General features: G+C 44.3%; 1 protein-coding gene and 1 long non-coding RNA gene across 6 annotated transcripts in view; both read left to right on the plus strand.

The window, feature by feature from the left end:
- Positions 1-1331: 1331 nt before the first annotated feature.
- LOC114653165 (ADP-ribosylation factor-like protein 5B) overlaps positions 1332-21353 on the plus strand; it is a 79061-nt gene continuing 59039 nt past the window's right edge. The window contains exon 1 of the mRNA XM_051929311.1: positions 1332-1669. Coding sequence (XP_051785271.1) covers positions 1624-1669 — 46 coding nt within the window. The 5' untranslated portion in view covers positions 1332-1623. The remainder of the gene's footprint in view (positions 1670-21353) is intronic.
- Positions 4895-10492, plus strand: LOC114642392 (uncharacterized). Of its 5 annotated transcripts, none has more exons than XR_003714512.2 (4): positions 4895-9571; positions 9752-9922; positions 10022-10113; positions 10412-10492. It is a non-coding gene; the product is annotated as an uncharacterized LOC114642392 (long non-coding RNA). The 5 variants fall into 5 exon arrangements; XR_003714514.2 differs by having other exon boundaries at positions 4895-9273; positions 9483-9922; XR_003714511.2 differs by having other exon boundaries at positions 4895-7999; positions 8081-9922.

Consider the following 21353-nt stretch of genomic DNA (forward strand, 5'->3'; position numbering starts at 1 on the left):
GTTCATACAGATCATTATGAGATAAGTGAGAGTGAAGTTGAATGCTCAAGATCTTTTCAAGAATTTTGGAAATGAAGGGTAGACTAGAAATAGGACAGAAATTACTGAAATGAGTCGGATCGGCAGCAGGTCTCTTCAGTATTGGGGTTACTGCAGCAGTTTTAAAAGATGAAGGAACAGCACCAGTAGTGAGAGAAGACATAAGGGGGACCAGAGAGGGGGGGCAGGCAAGGGAGGGGGGCGTCCAGTTAACAGGGGGGCGGCTTAGACTTACAGACGAGGTCTGAGATTTCTGACAAAGTAGGAAGCTGAAAAGAGGACAATGAGGGAGTAGGTGGGTGAAATTCAAATGAAGTCCTGGAGGAATCTGAACAGAGAGACTGGTGTACAGAGACAGACTGGCATACAGAGACAGACTGGCATACAGACAGACTGGCATACAGAGACAGACTGGTCTCTCTATATATAAAAGAAAATCCTGGAATGGAAAGCAAATGCAACCCCCACAATCGAGGAGAGATCACTGTACTGACTTCATAGGAAGAGTCACCGGAGTCACGTGACTGTCACCCCCAGGGACAGTAAACCTCTCAATGACGAGGTCGACACTCTCTCCGCTGACAGACCCCCTGCTGATGGCCAAGAGGTCATTAAAGGCCTGGCTCTTGGTTTTTATCAGGACCCTCGCAAGCCCAGATACTCAGACCCCTTACTCAGTCTCTTGAGACCCCCGATCAGAGGCTCCATTGACTCCATGAAGATCAGTGAATCTCTCTTCACCAGCAGATGACCCCCAGCCGCTGGACCCCACGACTCTGCCCAACACCCAGTCTATGTGATCACTGAACAGAGCAGGAGCAGGACACACCGCTGACAGACCCCAGAAACACCTGGAAAAAACTCCGAGGTTCTGCCACCACTGCACAGCACGAGTGACATATTGGGAGCAGATAAACGTTAAATAGTTGAGGCTCCAGAACCAAACCGTGCGGCACACTCAGAGAGACAGGAGCCACAGGAGGAAAAGCAATTATGGGTCAGAATCTTCAAAAAAAAAAAGAGTCCATGATGGTCCGTTAAGAAAGTGGCTGGACTTAACACCCGCAGCCCACCGGACAAGTGAGACCGACCGACGTCGATTGGGATTCCCGTTTTTAAAATGCCCGCTCATACCGTCAGCTCCCCGCCCTCGGCGACATGAAGAAAAGTCGATTCGCGGCAGCCGGGAGTGGAGGGGCGGGGTCATGCAAATACTTGGCTTGGGTATTGGGGGTTGGACACCGGTGGGGCGGTGTTATGGTAATACGAACTCGCCCTCCTCGCTCTTTACGGCTGCGCAGAACAGGCTCGCCGACGTCACTGGGGCTCTGCTGGAATGGAGAGGACGTGCCGGGATTCGTGCGTGGGAATGTAAATAGACGTCGCGTGCGGCGGGCCGGCTGGAGAGATGCGCCTGCACACAAAGAGCTAACGGGGCCTGTAGCGGGACCTGTGCTGCTCGAGAAACGCTGCAGTTTTGAACTGCCCTCCTCGGGCCTTCATGGAACTCGCAGACCGAGGCTGAAGACACCCCCCCCCCCTTTTAATTTTTGACGTGCACCCCCAACGGACTCCGCGCAGGCCATGGGGCTTCTATTCGCCAAACTTTCGAGTTTCTTCTGTAACCAAGGTGAGTGCCATCCGCCGTTAGAATCGAGATGGGCAGCCGGCTGGGGCTCCGGCGGCGGACACCGCTGCTCGTGTGCAGCTTACCTCTGCTGAAGACGGAGGCCTCTGGCCGCCCTTGGGTGAATGTTGAAGGCCCCCTATGCGAATTAAAAGGTTAGCGGGGAGGCCGCCACGGTGTGCGATGCAGCCGGTCTCCCGAAAGTGCCTCAACTCGACCGGTTTATACGGGGGGGGCTCCGTGGCCTCGAACGCAGGCAAGAAGTTTGCAGGCGTCCTGCCGGATCAGCCAAGTTCGACTTTCGTCCACCGAGTGGGCCGCTCGGCTCGTTTGTTGGTCGAGGAAGGCGGGGGCCTCATATAGCGCCTTTCGTCCGGAATGAGAGTGCGGAGACGCTTTCTCACGAACAGAACATTGTTAAGCCGTTATAGTCGACGTTTTACACGGGGGGGAACCAAGCAGCGCATGACCGGTGGGCCACGGCAACGACCCTGCGTACTGCGCCGGTCATTTATATAGCGCCTTGTTGGTGACATGGAGTTGCTTTGTCGCTCTTCTTACGGGTTGGCTCGTTTTCTGTGACGTGGAGCCCTCTGGGTTTTGTTTTTTTATGTAGCGCCTTATCTTTGTGCAGCTCCTCTTCTGTGCTGTTCTGCTTTGTTTTAAACAGCGGTGGTCTCTCATTCTAGGCAGGACCCCCTTCTCTGCCTTAGCACTGACGCCATTGTGGTTGTCATTGTTTCTATCGGGCCTTCTTTTTGAAGGTGGCTTTTTTGTGATGCTGATCCCGTGGCTTTGGTGGGTCTGTGTCGCCCGAGTTACACTGTGGGGTCCTGGCCCAGTCGTGTGTGTGTGTGTGTGTGTATACTGCACATCTGTCTCTCTCACGCGCACTCCTGTCACTCAGGGCTCTGTCTCCCTCCACTGTCTCTGCTGTCGGCCATCCTTTGGCCTCGAGGGTCCGTCCGGCTTCTCTTCCCAAGGAGTCTCCACTGTGCTGTTAATGTGGCTCTTGTGGTGTGTTTGTCACCTTTGCTGTTTTCTCACTCCATTACTGCTGTGCTCCACGCTGTTCATGGCGCCACATCACGGTGGCCACAGTTGCTCATTTCTGGTGTGTTTTACGGTGACTCGCACAGGGTGACGCCAGCCGAGGTGTGCCCGTCACGTTTTTGTGTGCCCGGTGAGTCCTCAACCCAGCAAGGACACAACTGAGAAGGTTCAAGTTTGTAAGAACGGCTGAAGTTAGAAACTGGGGGGCAACGTTACCTCAAAATGAGACCCTGCTTTGAGGGGGAGTCCTGAAAGTGTGGCTGCTGTGGTTTGGCTGACCCTGAAGTTGTGCCGCTGGGTGGGCATTTGTCTCGTTTCTGTTCTGCTGTTTCTATTCCCGTTTTGAACTGCAGCCCCTTCAAACGGGATGAACTCGGCGCGATCAGATGACGGCGAGCCACCAGAGGAGCCCCCTTGCAGCATATGCCACCCGACCACCCCCGGTATTTTTGAGGGTCTGAGGAGCTGCGATCCAAAAGGTGTTCTGGTGGTCCCGTCAGAGAAAGGAAGACAAGCATAGTTGGCTTCAATTAAGTTTTTACTTGTTGAAGGACGCGTCACATTTGTCAGACCTGAAGAAGAGCCCGCTGGCTCATTGACTTCTAACAGCAGACGTGTGACAAATGAAAGTGACAGACCAGTGACCGACCATGTGGAGGGCTGTCGCTGACGGTTGTCACGGTCGTCACACGCGTGCCATCATTCGCCCAGCACAGCTTGTGTCTGGCCTGCTGCCCGCTGACTTCACTTCGGTGGGCTTGCTCAGAGTCCATCAGTCCAACTTCATGGAAGTGAACGGTGAATGTCATCCGTGCTGCCCCCCCATTACTGTTTACCAGCTCTGAAGTTTCTGCCACACGTAGGCAACGGGAACGTCAATGACGAGTAGAACGTGCGCTAGAAGAGACCTCTGGATTGGAGCGCGGGGTTCGTGTGGACACCGCGCTCTCCATGTCTGAAGTGTTGGGTCGTGGGACTCCACGGCCGTTGGCAGCTTGAACCCGGAGCTGCCGACAAACACTCAGCCGGGGTCAGCGCCGAGAAATTCAGCCTCTGATAAAACGGGCACTCAGTGGAGGTTGGGAGGGTCACCACTTGGGGCGGCTCCTGCGTTCTTCAAGACCCCAATGCTGCTTATCCCGGCCAGGCCTGGCAGCGAGAGTAGATGCCCGTTGACAGATGCAGTCTGACATGGCATGACGTGCCCTCTTTGGCCCCTCGCTACTTCTGCTCTGAACCCCCCCCCCCACCCCTTTGTTCCCTCATTCTTCTTTCTTTGTCGTCTTTTCCGTTTCCCGTTCTTCATTTCTGCAGTCGCCGGGTGCGGGTGCCACGATCGCCAACTCCAAAGCACACGTCCCTTCACTTGACCCAGACATTCCTTAAAGGCCATCGAGGGTCAGTGACATCTGAGCTTAGTGACTTCCCTGGTGTTGACGAGTACCCCTTAGCCTCTTGGGGACCTTCCATCTGTCTGCTCATTGTCAGGTGGCAGTGGGTATGTTCTTTATATAGTGCCACCTTCATGCCGGTGCCTCAGTACTTTTGTTTCCTGAATCTGGTCTGCCACTGCACACAGCTGACCTTAACAGCCAGTTGCACTAGAGCTGGTGGAGTTGGGGGGCTCGTCTTTTACATTTGGCTTTTTCAAAAATGGTGCAGCAGCGATACCCTGGAAGTGTGTGGGTGTGCCATGGGTAGTGCCATCTTACAGATGAGACTGGGCAGGTAAGAAATGCACACCTGTTGGATTTGAGCTTACCATGGTGGGCTTGGCTTGAGCCTGCCATTTATTAAAAAGCCAAGCGGAAGGGGCGGGGCCTGTTGACTCGGCAGCTGTGGCCCCGCCCTCCAGGCGGCCCACCCGGCGCTGGCTCTGCTCGTGTCATCGTCGTTCCCTGTGTGTGGCTTGTTGATGACTTTCTGGCTGGCACTTTCTCTTTTTCTATTTTATGAGACCCCCCCCCCCCACCCCCCCCCCCCCCCCCCAGTGTTTTCTTCTTGCCCAACTTGTGCCCGCCTTATGTTTTTTTGAGAATTGAAGTTCAGGTTTGTGTTTGTTGTGCCTTTTATTGACTTTTGTGGAGCCCCACAGACCTCCCCGTGGACCGAAATGATGATGGAGGAGAGGATGGTCCAGGGTGGTCTCTCCTGCAGTAGGGGGGCGTGTTACAAAAAGGGACAAAGTCCACAGGAGAGCATTGGGCTGGGACTGCGAGGGGACACCAGTCAGAATTCACGCGAGTGGCACAAATGGCCTTCATCAGACTGCGATGCACCAACGCCCAGCAGTCACTGCAGACTTGGAGCACTTCACTAAAACCAGGACAGCGTGAGCTGGCGCTGCCACCCTTGTATTGTAAAGGAAGTGACATCGTTACATCATCACATCGAGACGAGGCAACACAAGAAAACCCCAAAGGCTTCTGATCCATGAAATGACTGACTGTACGGCTTTGGGGGGAGTCATGATGGAGCCCACCGGGCCGTTCTGTGGACTGTCCTCATGCGCTGCTGGGTGTTTGGCTTTCTCCTATTGAAGATGGTGGCGTGTGTGTGTCGTGTTTTTAGAGCTCGTTTCGCTTGTGCAGAGACTGCAGACGTGGCGAGGATGGCACTTGTGGAGTGACATGGACTTGGAGCGGAAGGCGGCAGTGGGCGGGCGCGGGGGTTTGTGTCGTCGTCTTTGCTTTTCTTTTCTCCACATCACGTGCTTTGCAGTTTGACCTCAGCGTTGCTCTGCATAGGAAAAACAATTATTATACCAGGAAACTCAAAATTGGAGTAAAAATGAACACTGCTATAGAATAGTGTACGATTATTAACTATAAGTACTTTGTAATTGTAGGCTTGGATTATTTTATTATATAGCCTAGTGTTTGTTTACTTTACTAATAGACAAAGACAATGAAAGGACAAATTAATCAATAATTTATTTGTAACAGGATTATTTATTTATAAAGCAACACACCACAGATCCTCAAGAAACAGTAACAAAATCATAGTGACAGAAATTGACAGACCTTTTTTATTTAAAAGAAAATGCGTTTTAGATATTTTTGATAATTTTATGATAATTTCTGAATATGATCCAACATACAATAAATGGAATTTTACCTTAGTATTTGACTGAGGTACTGAGCCGGTAAGTGGTCACGTGACAAAAGAACGAACGACTCCAAAGACTCGAGAGATGAACTAATCGATTCTGTTTCCGGCTCAGACTGCATAGGTTAAGCTTATGGGGCTGTCACGTGATGAACGAACGACTCGAAAAACCCGAAGACTCGAAACAGGTGAATCAATAATTCCAATACAGAAACTATAGGAAGTTGCGCAAATGCGCATGCGCGACTGAACGAATTCTCCCACGAGACGACTCTTTCTTCCCGAGTCACATTAAACATTCGTTCAAGAACGACCCATCACTGCAACAGACGGAGCAGCTCGAGTTGGAGAGAGAAGGAGGCTCGAAAACAGCGAGTGAGTAAACTTTGGGGCTCAACTTTTATCTTCTTGTAATTTCACCACACAGTAGTTTTCTTTAAAAAACGAAGCTGCGCTTCTTCTGCCGTAGAAGTGCTCTGACGGGCCATTGAAGAAGATGTCGGCGTTCTGGGCGTGTTTGAGATGTTTGGTTAACTTTGGTTATTTTGAGGCAAAGCCTCGTTAGTTTTACATCAATTTTTGAAAAAAAAGAAATGGCCTTGTAACGAGCCTATCTAGGGGGGTGACATTTACTGCGCCGCCAGTCATGCCAATGGGGACCCCAGCCTCCTGCTTGTCGGTCTACAATGTCGCTGTCGGACACGCCAAAGGAGAGCCGCCATTAATGGAGCTGTTAACGGCCTCGCCAGCGTAAGCGAAGTAACACCAACTCCGACTCGTCTTATAAACCGCATCTATACAGTTGGCTTTAAGGACGTGAATATTTGTAGAAATGTTTGACAGAGTTTAGGATGTACAGTAGGATGGCCAGGTAATTTACTGTACTTGTCAAGTGAGTACTAACACTGCCGGGCCTGCGTGTGAATGTGGCGGCCGAGTGCGCGCGTGGCGGGGATGCGAGTTTCCCGGAGTCTTACTGGCGGACATTTTCCAGATATCTGAGTTACGGTTAATAGAAATCACGCTTCTCAAAGCTTTTCAAGGTAATCCTCCATTTGCAGTAAGTACGTGTCGGTGACACGAAGCTAGTCGGGCTGCTTGTCCCGCCGCACACGAAGGTAACGCCGCTGCAGTCGGACCTTATGATGGCGCTGAGAGGAGCTGCGCATTCGGAGTCCTCGTTACAAGAAGTAACCGCACTTATTCTCGCAGAACCGCATTGTTACTCGTTTAAAAAGCTACGTTTCATAAAGAGCACCACGTAGCGCTTCAGCGATAATGAAATAGCATTGTAACTGAGCTTGTTACGATAATGGCGTCGTGTTGTGTACACACAGTATACGTTTATGTCGGCAGCGTCTACAGATTACAACGTTTATATTGGCCTGCTTGTGTTCTTGTTGGGCTTCTTACTGGCGGTGCTCTTTATATATCAGTAGAGTGACATTGGATTAAAGAGTAGGGGGTCCACACTGAGGATTACCTTTTAGGTTTCACTGCTAATGCTAAAAAGAAATGACGGTCCGGTTAAACGTCCATCCTGGAAGAATGGCGTAAAATCTTAGGATCACCGCAACGTTTTATAATTTAAACCTGTGAATATTTCATACACACACTGGTTTTGCTGCAAAAACTTGAAATCTGCTGTTTTACTGTCTAATGGAAAAGTTAGCTGATAATGGTGTGTAACATCTTATAGATAAAGAAGAACCTGAGGAGGAATGAAGAAAAGTCATCAGGGGAAAAAATAAAAACTGAAAAGAATGTCTCCAAATTCAAAAAAAAAAAAAAAAGTGAGAATCTGAAGTTCAGTCCACTGTAGTGTTTTGGTAAGATGGCTCTTAAATGAATGAAGCTCTTAATGTTCAATGCAGGCACCCGCAAAAGACAACGTGCTGGAAAGGGACACGCAATGGGAGTGTTGTGCAGCGTGGTTCACTCTTTTGGACAGCAGTAGCAAAGAATTGCACAGCGTAGAAATCAGCTGGATTGGTGTGCTTTGCCTGTGAAAACTACTTTTGCTGCATAATGGAATAGTTGCCTGCTAATGGATTTATAACATCTGATAAAGAAGAACCTGGGGAGGGAGGGGAGGGGAGGATGGACGGAGAGTCGTCTTTGAAGAAAAATAAAAACTGAAAAGAATGTCTCCAAATTCAAAAAAAAAAAAACGTGAGTATCTGAAGTTCAGTCCACTGTAGTGTTTTGGTAAGATGGCTCTTAAATGAATGAAGCTCTTAATGTTCAATGCAGGCACCCGCAAAAGACAATTTCGTAGAACTGCACGCGCAAGAAGACAACGTGCTAGAAAGGCAAGGGAAGCAAGACACCGTATTGAAATGTCACATGCAATGGGAGTGTTCGGCAAAATGGTTTGTTCTCTTTTGGACAACAATATTAATCAATCACAGATGAACATGGGGTTCAGTTTTTATTGGCCGAACATGGACAGCGATATTTGCGACTGGGTATGTGATTGCCTTATTTCTGTGCTTTGATATACTCATTAAAACTGTATACACATTAACAGCTAATCTCTTAAAGGTCAAGAAATGTAAGGCTGGTGTGATGAGAAGCCTACAAAGGACAGGTGATATTTACTGGATTCTTGGTTTACCAGTTTGACCAGTTGGTCATTTGTTCAGCCAGTTCATATTGTTGGCCGTTCTGTTGCTTACTGGTTGGTTGTCAGATATGTATTTAACTGCCCTTCTCCATACTTTGGGACAAACAACAATTCCAGCTCTGTGGTTTTACTAACAACGGTTCTTTAACATCTTTGCATGGCTGCTGTTTGACGAGTTCCTTTTCCATTCACTTAACTCTACTGTCCTGTTCTTTTGTTTCCGCTGAGAATTAACATTAAACCTTTCAAATTCTTTTTTTTGTGACATCACAACTAGACGCTACACTTTCTAACTCTCATCTTTTTCCTCCCTTATTTAAAAGAAATCCGTGTTGTGGAGTCCACCATCCACGAGCAGGAACTGGATAGTCTTAAAGGGAAGAATGGCTGGATGATGCAGTAAGAGACTACGCTGTGTAAACCAAATCAGAAATGGAAATCTAGGATTGTTTTGTCATTTTTTTCCTCTACAATGCAGGTCATTAATGGCTATCTGCACTCTTTAATTAAAAACCAGCAGGCAAGTGGGAATTACGTTTATATTTTTGGTAGATGTGTCTTGCATTGCAAGCTACTTATTTACAAGGCCAAGGGTACGAAAGTAACATGGATCAGACAAGTGGAATGAATGAGGAAGAACTAGTGAAAGACAGGCAGGAGAAGATTAAACCGGTTATTTACTTGTCACAAACTATGAATACCATTTATAAAAGTCAATAATTATCACTAATTTCACTTTAAACCAATTCCTCAGATGGAGTTTCCTGCTGAAGATGTGTGGCTGTGCCCCTGACACAATGCTGCTCACTGGATTTTAGTGGTGTGTATTCTTGAAGAAAGTTCAGTTGCCTTTGTTTGAATTATATATAACGCCAATTACAAATTACTGATGTGTGTTATGCACACAGATATTTCACGTGATGTCTGACTTCACACAGTTTGGATAAAAGCACCTTCTGTATAAATGAAAAGCATTCAAATGTAAATGTCGCAGTGGTTTGATGTGTAACTGCACTAAATATTTTTTAGATTGTCAAAAAGGCAGAGAAGGTGCTGCTTGTGATCGATCCAATGGGCAATGAAAGTAATTATGACGAGGAAATTGTGAATCAATTTACGTAAGTGTTTGGAATAAAGTTTGAACTGGGCAAACACGTACGGGGCCAGCAGTGGATACCAAGCTGTGGCCGGCACCCCAGCACCCCACATTCCAAGATGCCAGTGATCACCAGATTCCAAGCTGAACACCTTTACGATTTTACTAAACACGTGTTTGTCGTTTGTTTTATCTTTGATAGATTTTGTCTGATGCCGTTTCACTGTCTGGGCCCTTTATTACTATTGTTTTTTAAACAATAACTAGGGATTTCTTGGAGATAAAGAAGCAAGACATTTCACAATGGACAATTCAGACCAAAAGTCATTCCAGACAAGAAGATGATTTCAATTGTGGAGTTCTTCTCTTGCTGGTATGGTAAATATTTGTGTGCCAGTGTTTTTAGGCATAGAAAATGAAGGACAATGACTGCATGCTCCCTAACTGAAATGGTATTTTGCACTTTGCCCAGGCGTATCTAGAAGACACAGATATGTCACAAGTTAAAGTAACGAGCAGCCTGTGAAGAATCACAAAAGCAGATCCGCGATCATCTGCTTGCCGGTGAGTTGCATCACATAGGGCACGACAGCTGTGCCATCACAATTGTGCTCTTAACTCCAAATCCATATGCAGATTCCATCACAATGACAAAAGCCCGGCCAAATGGTAAAGTGTACCTTTAGTTTAGGTGATTAAAAATGGGATTTGCACATCAGTTTGTGCCTCTGCCCATTTCTACCTGAATTTTAAATTGTGTATATTTACAGAATGTTAACACATAAATATAACAACCAAAAATTCAGCTGGACGGCGTCTTACATAACCTAACGGGTTTGTTTTTTCTGTTTGTCTTTTTCAGATGAAACTCGCTAAGAGTTGGGAGCAGCAAACAAACTGGTTTTCTCTTTTCTCGTTTATTTAATAAAGATTATCATTTAACCCTTTTACTAATAAAGATTTATCCAAAGTAAATGTGCCTCTAGTTTCGTATTTATAACTAAATGACACATTTGATTTCCATTGTTATGGCTAATGATTGTGGCTTTAGAGGTTTGAATTATTAATCAGCTGTCATTTGTTCTTACTGTGACTGTTATGGACGGGGGGTACACAGAAAACGTGTTGTGCTTCTGAAACGGGAAGGTGGCTTAGGAATGGTGCAGACAGGACAACTGTCCTTTATATTTCAGGACATGTGTTCTTCTCGTGCTGCGCTGTGACTGACACGACTTGCTGCTCATCGCCTGTCCAGACCTTGAAGGACGTCTTCACGATGGAGGGATGTTGCTAGTAAGGTGGATGTTGCAGCACTTGACTAGATCTTTAACGCCGACCGCAGTAGAAATGGCCGAGCACAGAGACGTCTACGGTGGCTGCTGTTGATGATTGTGTTTCAGTGACGGTGGTAGTTAGTTGTGTACTCACCTTACACTTCACATATTCAGTGGATATCAACTACAAAGTGCAGGTCACTGAATACTAAGGGCTTCTCCAGAGTATCCTGTGTGTGTGACATGTGACGGTGACCGCGTCTCTCAGCCTCTGTGACCAGCTCTGGTTTGACTTGGGGGTCCAGCAGAGTGAATTCAGCCTGATCTGACACCCTGGGCTTGTTATCGTCCTCAATGGTGGGATTGTCAAGTGTAGTGAGTAGAAGATGGAGTATTGGAGACATGAGCGCCGCCTGCAGCAGATTAGTCCTCGCGTTTCTCAGGTCAGTGATTCAGAGCAGATCTCTTCTGTGATCCTTCCACAGTATCTCACCAAGGTATTTGTCTACTGAGCTTATGAAGTCTGTTAACTTGATCGTGAGTTTGTGTAACGTTAATGCAAATGGCCAGGAGATGTCACTAGAGAGGTGAGGGTCAAATGCGGCCAGGCATCCCCCCGACTTGTGACACAATCACTTCAAATGCTTCAGTGCTTCATGAGGCTTCACTCGGCCCGTCACTGAAGACAGACAGAAAGGCGCTATATGATACACAGACAGATGTGTACGGTGCCCTCCAATGACACCGTCTTCCTTTGTTTCCCCCTCTGCTGCACAGTTTCAAATTACAAATCGAATGATTCAGACTTTGGGATTAAAGTGCACGTTGCAGGCTTTACTTCGAGGGGCTTTGCAGACATTTCGCTCACACCCTGTAGACAGGACCACACTTTTTCTGCACGGCCCACCATTTCAGGGCACCATAATGTGCGTCACGGGTGTCTGTGATTCCTCAGGTGGTCTCGTGGCTTCATAAGACACCTCAGCTTCCTTCTACCCTTTGGAGTCTGCAGTTGCTGTTGTGCAGCATGAGGACAAGAGCTGTGCCCATGAAAGTCACAGAAGCCATTATGAGGCTGACAAGTAAGAAGAAAACCATCAGTGACGTCTGTAAAGTCATTAAAACAATGAGGACGAGGACAGGCCACTCAGACCATCAAAGCTCGCCAGTCCTGTCCACGTAACTCCAACATCAAGTGGAGTTTCAAAGGTCACTAAAGTCCTGATGTCCACCACACTACTTGGTCATTTGCTTCTGTGTGAAGAAGATCATCGTAATGTTGGTGTGAAATTTAAACTCCACACGTTTACAGCGCTGTCCCCGTGTTCTTGATGAGCTCCTCGTTTTAAAGTCACCGTCCTGATCCATTGGCCTGATTCACTTCATCATGTTAAATACTTCAGTCAGGTCTCCTCTTCATCACTGTAAAGGCTCAGCTCTTTAAATGTTTCCTCATCACTCATCCCCTGTAGCCCCCCATAATCAGCCGAGTCACTCTTCTACTCCACACATCAAGGCGCTATATATCTTATTCTGCCCACATAAATCACATTAAGAAACTTTCTTACTTTCACCTCCGTCACATATCCCGTGTTCGCTCCTTCCTTTCCTTCTCGAATGCTGAAACACTTGTCCCTGCTTTTATCACGTCCCACATCGATTATTGTAATTCCCTACTGGCCGGTGCCCCTTCTAATCTTCTATCACAGCTCCAGCTTATTCAAAACTCTGCTGTAAGAGTCCTGACACGGACCAGCAGCAGCGAGCACATCACACCGTCCTGCTCCGTCTTCACTGGCTCCCTGTGTCCTACAGGACTGAATATCAAATCCTACTAATAACCTACAAAGCCTTAAATAACCTCGCGTCAAAGTCCATCATTGACCTTCTCCATCACTCTGTGCCTGTCTGCCCACTAAGGTCCTCTGATTCTGGCCATCTTGTTGTGCCCCTCACTAATCTACACTCCATGGGTGACAGCAGGGCCTTCAGCTGTATAGCGCCCTGACTCTGGAATTACCTGCCGACATTAATCAGGTCAGCTGACTCCATGAATTGTTTAAAACAACAACTCCAAACTCATCTGTTCAGTTTGTCTTTTAGCTTGACTTGACTTTATTACCTTCTCTGTCAAGATGCTCATGTAACCTGTGTGTGTGTGTGAGACCATCAGTTATGGTGTCTTTGTTTCTTTTTCAGAATTCACTGTCTTAATCTTCTTTATTTATCTGGTTTGTACAATGCTATATACTGTATACGCTGCCGTTCTTTATTATATTCTGTAAGTGCCTTGAGCATGGGAAAGGCGCTATATAAATAAATGTATTATTATTATTATAACCTGACGTTCTGTTAATGGCTTATGAACACTGACTGGCACTTGAGAACATCGAGTCCTCTGCGACTCCTTAAACCTTCTCATGAGGTGGACTTTGGATGTTCAGACCTCCCATTGTGTATTCAAACCAATTCTGAGGAGGTGCCTCACACCATCACCCTCAGCTTCCTGTGCCAATTCTGTACCCATCTAAAAACATCACCCTGACCTGCTACTGCTTTCAGTTTGGTGCCCACCCTCTCATGTGACACCTCATCAAATGCTCTCTGAAAGTCCACATCACTAATCTCATCTGCTCCTCTCTGGTCGTATCCTTTTGTTTCTCCTCATAGAATTCCAGCCTGTTAGTAAAACACGACCTCCCTCTTCTGAGCCCACGCTGGCTGTCCTGTCCTTGCCAGGTGTTGCTCCATCTTCTCCTTAATAACTCCTTCCATTAATGTTCCTGTGATGCCAGTTAAGCTCACTGGTGTGTAGTTGATTGGCTCTGCCCTGTCACCCTTTTTATATAACGTGATGATATTTGTCATTTCCAGTCCTTCAGAGTCTCTCCAGCGCTCAGTGACTTCCTATAAATCTGTGTCAGGGTTTCTATCTGAACTCGCTGGCATCCTTAAGAACTTGGTGGTACATCTGATCTGCTCCTGGTGATTTGTGTGATGTCAACCTCTTTAATCTCTAATTTAATCTGGTCTGTCGCTCTGACATCACATGTGATGAAGACCATGAAGAGGCTGCTGCTTCACCACCTGAGGCCACAGGTCCGCCACGCCCTCGACCCTCTACAGTTCACATACCAGGAGAAGGTGGGAGCGGAGGATGCCATCATCTACATGTTACACTGATCCCTCTCCCACTTGGACAGAGGCAGTGGTGCTGTAAGAATTATGTTTCTAGACTTCTCTAGCACCTTCAACACCATCCAACCTCTGCTCCTTAGGGACAAGCTGACAGAGATGGGAGTTGATTCATACCTGGTGACATGGATCGTGGACTATCTTACAGACAGACCTCAGTATGTGCGTCTCGGGAACTGCAGGTGTGACATTGTGGTCAGCAGCACAGGAGCGCCACAGGGGACTGGAATTTCTCTGGTCCTGTTCAGCCATCGGACTTCCAGTACAACTCGGAGTCCTACCATGTGCAGAAGTTCACTGATGACACTGCAATGGTGGGCAGGAGGAGGAGTATAGGGACCTAATCAAGGACTTTGTTAAATGGTGCGACTCAAACCACCTACACCTGAACACCAGCAAAACCAAGGAGCTGGTGGTGGATTTTAGGAGGACCAGACCCCTCATGGACCCCGTGATCATCAGAGGTGACTGTGTGCAGATGGTGCAGACCTATAAATACCTGGAGTGCAGCGGGATGATAAACTGGACTGGACTGTCAATACTGATGGTCTGTGTAAGAAAGGACAGAGCCGACTATACTTCACTAGAAGGCTGGCGTCCTTCAACATCTGCAATAAGATGCTGCAGATGTTCTGTCAGAGAGTTGTGGCGAGCGCCCTCTTCTACGCAGGTGTGTGCTGGGAAGGCAGCATAAAGAAGAAAGACGCCTCACGCCTGGACAAACTGGTGAGGAAGGCAGGCTCTATTGTTGGCATGGAGCTGGACAGTTTAACATCTGTGGCAGAGTGACGGGCGCTGAGCAGACTCCTGTCAATCATGGAGAGTCCACTGCATCCACTGAACAGGATCATCTCAGACAGAGGAGCAGCTTCAGTGACAGACTGCTGTCACCGTCCTGCTCCACTGACAGACTGAGGAGATCGTACCTCCACCACACTATGAGACTCTTCAATTCCACCGGGGGGTAAACGTTACATTATAAAAAGTTATTGTCTGTCTGTATACCTGCATTGTTATCAGTCTTTAATTTAATATTGTTATTATCAGTATGCTGCTGGAGTATGAGAATTAATAAAGTATCTATCTATCTATCTATCTATCTATCTATCTATCTATCTATCTATCTATCTATCTATCTATCTATGAGTTATATAGCACCTTTCATTATCTATCTATCTATCTATCTATCTATCTATCTATCTTTCTATCTATCTGATCATATAGTGCCTTTCACATTTCTATCTATCTATCTATCTATCTATCTATCTACTATCTATCTATCTATCTATCTATCTGAGTCATATAGTGCCTTTCATTTCTATCTATCTATCTATCTATCTATCTATCTATCTATCTCTATCTATCTATCTATCTATCTATCTATCATATAGTGCCTTTCTTTCATTTCTATCTATCTATCTATCTATCTATCTATCTATCTATCTATCTATCTATCTATCATATAGTGCCTTTCATTTCTATCTTTCTATCTATCTATCTATCTATCTATCTATCTATCTATCTATCTATCTATCTATCTATCTATCTATCTATCTATCTATCTATCTATCTATCTATCTATCTATCATATATGGCCTTTCATTTCTATCTATCTATCTATCTATCTATCTATCTATCTATCTATCTATCTATCTATCATATAGTGCCTTTCATTTTTCTATCTATCTATCTATCTATCTATCTATCTATCTATCTATCTATCTATCTATCTATCTATCATATAGTGCCTTTCATTTCTATCTATCTATCTATCTATCTATCTATCTATCTATCTATCTATCATCTATCTATCATATAGTGCCTTTCATTATCTTTCTATCTATCTATCTATCTATCTATCTATCTATCATATAGTGCCTTTCATTTCTATTTATCTATCTATCTATCTATCTATCTATCTATCTATCTATCTATCTATCTATCTATCATATAGTGCCTTTCATTATCTATCTATCTATCTATCTATCTATCTATCTATCTATCATATAGTGCCTTTCATTTCTATCTATCTATCTATCTATCTATCTATCTATCTATCTATCTATCATATAGTGCCTTTCATTTCTATTTATCTATCTATCTATCTATCTATCTATCTATCTATCTATCTATCTATCTATCTATCTATCTATCATATAGTGCCTTTCATTTCTATCTATCTATCTATCTATCTATCTATCTATCTATCTATCTATCTATCTATCTATCTATCTATCTATCATATAGTGCCTTTCTCTTCTATCTATCTATCTATCTATCTATCTATCTATCTATCTATAGTGCCTTTCATTATCTATCTATCTATCTATCTATCATATAGTGCCTTTCATTTCTATCTATCTATCTATCTATCATATAGTGCCTTTCATTTCTATCTATCTATCTATCTATCTATCTATCTATCTATCTATCTATCTATCATCATATAGTGCCTTTCATTTCTATCTATCTATCTATCATATAGTGCTTTCATTATCTATCTATCTATCTATCTATCTATCTATCTATATCTATCTATCTATCTATAGTGCCTTTCATTTCTATCTATCTATCTATAGTGCCTTTCATTTCTATCTATCTATCTATCTATCTATCTATCTATCTATCTATATCTATCATATAGTGCCTTTCATTATCTATCTATCTATCTATCTATCTATCTATCTATCTATCTATCTATCTATCATATAGTGCCTTTCATTATCTATCTATCTATCTATCTATCTATCTATCTATCTATCTATCTATCTATCTATCTATCTATCTATCATATAGTGCCTTTCATTTCTATCTATCTATCTATCTATCTATCTATCTATCTATCTATCTATCTATCTATCATATAGTGCCTTTCATTTCTATCTATCTATCTATCTATCTATCTATCTATCTATCATATAGTGCCTTTCATTTCTATCTATCTATCTATCATATAGTGCCTTTCATTATCCATCTATCTATCTATCTATCTATCTATCTATCTATCTATCATATAGTGCCTTTCATTTCTATCTATCTATCTATCTATCTATCTATCATAGTCCTTTCATTATCTATCTATCATCTATCTATCTATCTATCTATCTATCTATCTATCTATCTATCTATCATATAGTGCCTTTCATTCTATCTATCTATCTATCATATAGTGCCTTTCATTTCTATCTATCTATCTATCTATCTATCTATCTATCTATCTATCTATCTATCTATCTATCTATCTATCATATAGTGCCTTTCATTTCTATCTATCTATCTATCTATCTATCTATCTATCTATCTATCTATCTATCTATCTATCATATAGTGCCTTTCATTATCTATCTATCTATCTATCTATCTATCTATCTATCTATCTATCTATCATATAGTGCCTTTCATTATCTATCTATCTATCTATCTATCTATCTATCTATCTATCTATCTATCTATCTATCTATCTATCATAGTGCCTTTCATTTCTATCTATCTATCTATCTATCTATCTATCTATCTATCTATCTATCTATCTATCTATCATAGTGCCTTTCATTTCTATCTATCTATCTATCATCTATCTATCTATCTATCTATCTATCTATCTATCTATCTATCTATCTATCATATAGTGCCTTTCATTATCTATCTATCTATCTATCTATCTATCTATCTATCTATCTATCTATCTATCTATCTATCTATCTATCTATCTATCATAGTGCCTTTCATTTCTATCTATCTATCTATCATATAGTGCCTTTCATTTCTATCTATCTATCTATCTATCTATCTATCTATCTATCTATCTATCTATCTATCTATCTATCATATAGTGCCTTTCATTATCTATCTATCTATCTATCTATCTATCTATCTATCTATCTATCTATCTATCTATCTATCTATCATATAGTGCCTTTCATTTCTATCTATCTATCTATCTATCTATCTATCTATCTATCTATCTATCTATCTATCTATCATATAGTGCCTTTCATTTCTATCTATCTATCTATCATATAGTGCCTTTCATTTCTATCTATCTATCTATCTATCTATCTATCTATCTATCTATCTATCTATCTATCTATCTATCATATAGTGCCTTTCATTATCTATCTATCTATCTATCTATCTATCTATCTATCTATCTATCTATCTATCTATCTATCTATCTATCTATCTATGAGTTATATAGCACCTTTCACATATCTATCTATCTATCTATCTATCTATCTATCTATCTATCTATCTATCTGAACTCTGCTCCATACTTGTGAAATTGTTATTATTCTACTGTATTGAGGATTTCTTTTGTTCTGTGTATTGTGTTGTATTAATAATAATAATAATAATTCATTACATTTATATAGCGCTTTGACCCCCTTTCTTCTTTTTGACACCCACTGCACGCCCTACCTACCTGGACGGGGGTCTCTCTCTGAACTGCCTTTCCGGAGGTTTCTTCCATTATTTCCCTACAAGTGTTTCCTTGTCTTCTTAGAGAGTCAGTGCTGGGGGGCTGTCAAGAGGCATCGCCTGTTAAAGCTCATTGTGACACTTCTTGTGTGATTTTGGGATACACAAATATAAATTGTATTGTATTGTAATTTCTAAATCCCTCCGCACCTCCTTAGTAGACCCTGTTACTGCTCTGAGGTGATCCACTTGTGAAGACCTCATTAGCTCATCTGCTATCTTCCTGTCTGTATCTTTTAATCCTCCTTTACTATTCCTGATGCTCTTCACCTCCTCCTTGACTCTTCTCTTACTATTAAGAGTCTCTTATGGTCGTCTGTCTCCTTATCTGCTGTTCTCCTCTCCAGCTGTCGTCTAGCCTCCCTGATGTCCTTCTTAATGGTTGCTCTCCTGTTCTCATACACCGTACCATTCACTTTGCAGTTATTCGTCTTATTCGTTTTATTTGTCTGTTTTGTCCTTTGCAGCTCTTCTTTTTTTAACTCTTTATTAACCCACTGCGTAGTTTTTTCACATTTCCTATGAATTCCAGATGTAGGTCTGTATCTGTCCTGTATGACCTGTCAGACATTTCTAAACCTGCCCTCTTCTCCTCGACTGTCTCCACACTCGACTTCTTATCCCAGTTTATCCTCCTTAGACTTTGTCACATCTGCTCAAAGTCTGCCCTACCAAAGTTAAACTTAACAATTTCAGCCTTTGCATCCACACTCTTATAAAATACTGAGAACTGTTATTGTATTCTGGTCACGTGACCCTCGTGGTCCAATCACCTTGACCCCCTCAGTTCATCCTGATTATTACAGAACCCTAAATCCAGACAGGCTTCACCCCGTGTTGGCTCTTTAACTTACTGAGTTCACAAACAGTCACTGATTACGTCTACAAACTCCTGCTCTTGTGCTCCTCCATCTGTAAGGCTATCTCAGTTAATATTCAGGTAGTTAACGCCCCCCATGACTATAATATCCCCCCTAACCCCCTTTAATATTACTAACAGGATGTGTGTTGAAGTGACTGTCTGCATTGGGTGGTCTTTAACACACTCCTACAGTATGACCCCTTTCTTTAATGCTCTCCAGGTGAAGCCAGACGTCCTCACTAAGATGGGCTCATCACCCAAATGAAGAGGACTTGTGTTTAAATTCTCTTTGACAGAAACAGCAACCCCACCTCCTCCTTTGCTGTTCTGTCCATCCTGCCTATTAAATGTGTACCCCTCTCTGTTCGGCCCACCGCCATCTTTGTAATTGGGTCAGGTCTCTTTTATAGCTGTAATATCGTAATTCTGCTCTGCTGCATAAACTCCATTATTATTTTATTTTTGAGACTTCCAGCGTGACGACAAGCTCTTTTTGTCGTCTTACTCGTTTTTCTTTTACATTTCAATTTACATTACTACACATTTTTATTTCTACCCCATTGTTTGTTCCTCCATGTATAGATGTAAACCTGGCCTGTCCTAAACTCCTCGCCCCCAATCCTCCACTAAACTCCTTATAACGACCCCCACAACACATCGGTGCCCCTCCAGTTCAGACGTAACCCGCCCCATCTGTTCCAAAGGAATCCCATTGCCCCCTAATCCTGTACCCCTCTACCCTGCACCAGGATCTCAGCCATGTGTTAAGCCTTCTAAACTCCTCAGTGTTACCAGGACTGGCGTTTGGCACAGGCAGGACTTCAGAGAAGACCACCTTGCCAGTTCGTCTCCTCAGTTTGGCACCTAACTCTTTGAATTTGGATGGCAGAACTGACAGACCACCCTTATGTGTGTCATTTGTTCCAACTTGGACAATGACAACTGCATCCCAGAGCCTATCCACCCTTCCAGGGAGGTCTCCCACCAGTGCACCCAGATGGCACCACACTCTGTGAGCTTCAATCCCCCCTAATGACTGAGCCCCCACTATCACCAGCTCTCTCTTTCTCTCTTTCTGAGGACTGCTTTTTAGGTGGCCCATTGGGGCTCCTCATCCCTGCCTGCCACTTGAAAGTGATGTGACACCCCCAATGTTTGCCTTGTGCCTACGTCTGACTGTGACCCCCCCCGATCTCTACCTGTCTGGTCTGGAATCTCCTCCCGCGCCACATTAGGGGTGCCCACTATCTCTATGAAGGACGCCTGTGCCAGGTCTGCCAAGTCTCTACTACAACGCAGGTCAGTTCAGTGACCCTGAGCTGGAGGTGCTGATCAGCTGGCATCTCCTCATAGACGACTGCAGGCTCCTCCATGGCATCCTCTATGAAGTCCAACAGGACTTGTATTGCACTGGCATGATGATTCAAATTGGACTTTGGATTCCTAGAACTTTCGTTATTACATTTAAACGACTGAACTTCAGTTCTTCAAATAAATGGATTAATCGATTAAGGAAGGAGTGCAGTTACTGAACACCTTCTGGTCCCTTAGGCTCCTGTGATCCTTTCCACTTCTTCTTCTTCTTCTTGCACTTCACTCCCAAGGCCGTCGTCAGCAGGTCTGACTCTCCGATCTCCGTCTCCTCGGTCTCCAGTCTCCGCTCTTTGATTATCATCACCGTGTTCCGGTGCTCGCTGTTCATCTTTATTAGGCATTGCTTACCTTTGCTGCACAAACCCAAGAGAAAGGACTTCTCAGGCTTGCAGGGAGGCCCTGCCTGGCATTTTGAGAGCCCACCGCCACTGGACCCGCAGGACCCCCACAGCTACTGGTCTGCTTAACCTCCAGGACTTCTAAATGACGGCCCCCCTTAAACTCACACGGCTGGAGTGTCGCGAGCCCCTCAGCCAATTGCATCGACAGAGCTGACTGTGGATTTGCTGGCCCAAAGGCTCCTTTTGAATATGCAAATCAGTCTAAAGAGCCCCCTCTGC

The sequence above is a fragment of the Erpetoichthys calabaricus genome, chromosome 6 (genome assembly GCF_900747795.2).
Source record: "Erpetoichthys calabaricus chromosome 6, fErpCal1.3, whole genome shotgun sequence".
NCBI lineage: Eukaryota > Metazoa > Chordata > Cladistia > Polypteriformes > Polypteridae > Erpetoichthys > Erpetoichthys calabaricus.